General features: G+C 33.6%; 1 protein-coding gene across 1 annotated transcript in view; it reads left to right on the top strand.

Annotated features, from left to right (window-relative positions):
• The first annotated feature begins 573 nt into the window (after nucleotides 1-573).
• Nucleotides 574-1,400, top strand: part of tkta (transketolase a) — a 21,429-nt gene continuing 20,602 nt past the window's right edge. Inside the window, exon 1 of the mRNA XM_073825883.1 lies at nucleotides 574-808. Coding sequence (XP_073681984.1) covers nucleotides 702-808 — 107 coding nt within the window. The 5' untranslated portion in view covers nucleotides 574-701. The remainder of the gene's footprint in view (nucleotides 809-1,400) is intronic.

Raw genomic sequence — 1,400 nt, 5'->3', positions numbered from 1 at the left:
ATGACTGGTTTTGTGGTCCTGGGTCATATATAATAAAATCTTTCAATTAACTGGATGAACATGTTATTTAAAAGTAAAAAAAATTAAAATAAAAAAGTTATATAATATAATTATAATATAATTATAATTAACTTTTAAAAAGTAAAATTTTATTATATTGACTAAAATGCCTTAAAATAAATTATATTTAAATAAATAAATTATTATTAGTAGTATTTATTGCCATAATTTTTTTAAATGTTTTCCAATTGAGGAATGTGTCCCCAAAAGGAAGTTTTGTCCGATTTGGCTTCGCAACTTCTGCACACAATTTCATCCCTAAACTAAACCCGCACGCATGTCCTCTAGAGTCTCTAAAGGACTGAGGCACATCTTTAATCTGGTAATGAGTTTAGATTCAGCAGCCAAAGGTCATAATGAGTGATTCCTCCTCTTTACTGTCTCTCTTTCTCATTGTGTCTGTCTGTCTGTCTATCTCAATCTCTCTCTCCTCTTGGCACCCACCCACTTTCTCTGTCCCAGCCAATGCACACTGCCTGTGGACCTGTGCTGCACACTTTAAACTGTGTGTATGCGTGCCCGCATAAAGCAGCCTCCCTCTCCTCTCCTCCTCCTTTTTCTGTCTCCAGCTCACACGCAACCAGTGCTCTCCTCAACCTCATTCTCTCCTTTCATTTTTGTGGTGCTATTAGGCTGAACCCATGGAGGACTACCACAAACCAGACCAGCAGACCGTGCAGGCGCTGAGGAACATTGCCAACCGCCTCCGAATCAACTCCATCAAAGCCACCACTGCAGTGGGCAACGGGTAAGAGTTGGTACACTTTCTACAAAATACCTGCAGCTTGGTGTCACATAGATAGATAGATAGATAGATGGATAGATAGATAGATGGATAGATAGATAGATAGATAGATAGATAGATAGATAGATAGATAGATAGATAGATAGATAGATAGATAGATAGATAGATAGATAATACACAGATAGATGTGCACTAATGCTCTTGCCACTGTTGTGCGAGCAAACACACTCCTGCATGCACACCCTTATGCAAGGCATAATCTTTGTCCTCAAAACATTAGCAAACAGATGGTGAAGTGATGTATCTAGAAAAAGGACAAAATTGATTTTTTAGAAGTTTTTAAAATAATTTTTGTATATTAGTTATTTATTTTTAGTTAAGGGTTTAATTCAAGTTAATGTATTTTTAATATATTTGTATAACCTATATACAGTGAACCTTTATAATAGGCCTATATATATATATATATATATATATATATAAAGTTTTTTCTTTTTGTTTTTGCATTTACAGTATATTTGCAGATAGTTTATTTTTTAGTACAATTTGGAGAACTTAAAAAAATAATATATATATATATATATATATATAATAT

Source organism: Garra rufa, chromosome 20 (genome assembly GCF_049309525.1).
Source record: "Garra rufa chromosome 20, GarRuf1.0, whole genome shotgun sequence".
In the NCBI taxonomy this organism is placed as follows: Eukaryota; Metazoa; Chordata; class Actinopteri; order Cypriniformes; family Cyprinidae; genus Garra; species Garra rufa.
The sequence above is the reverse complement of the archived record's forward strand: the minus strand, read 5'-3'. Positions and strand labels throughout refer to the sequence as shown.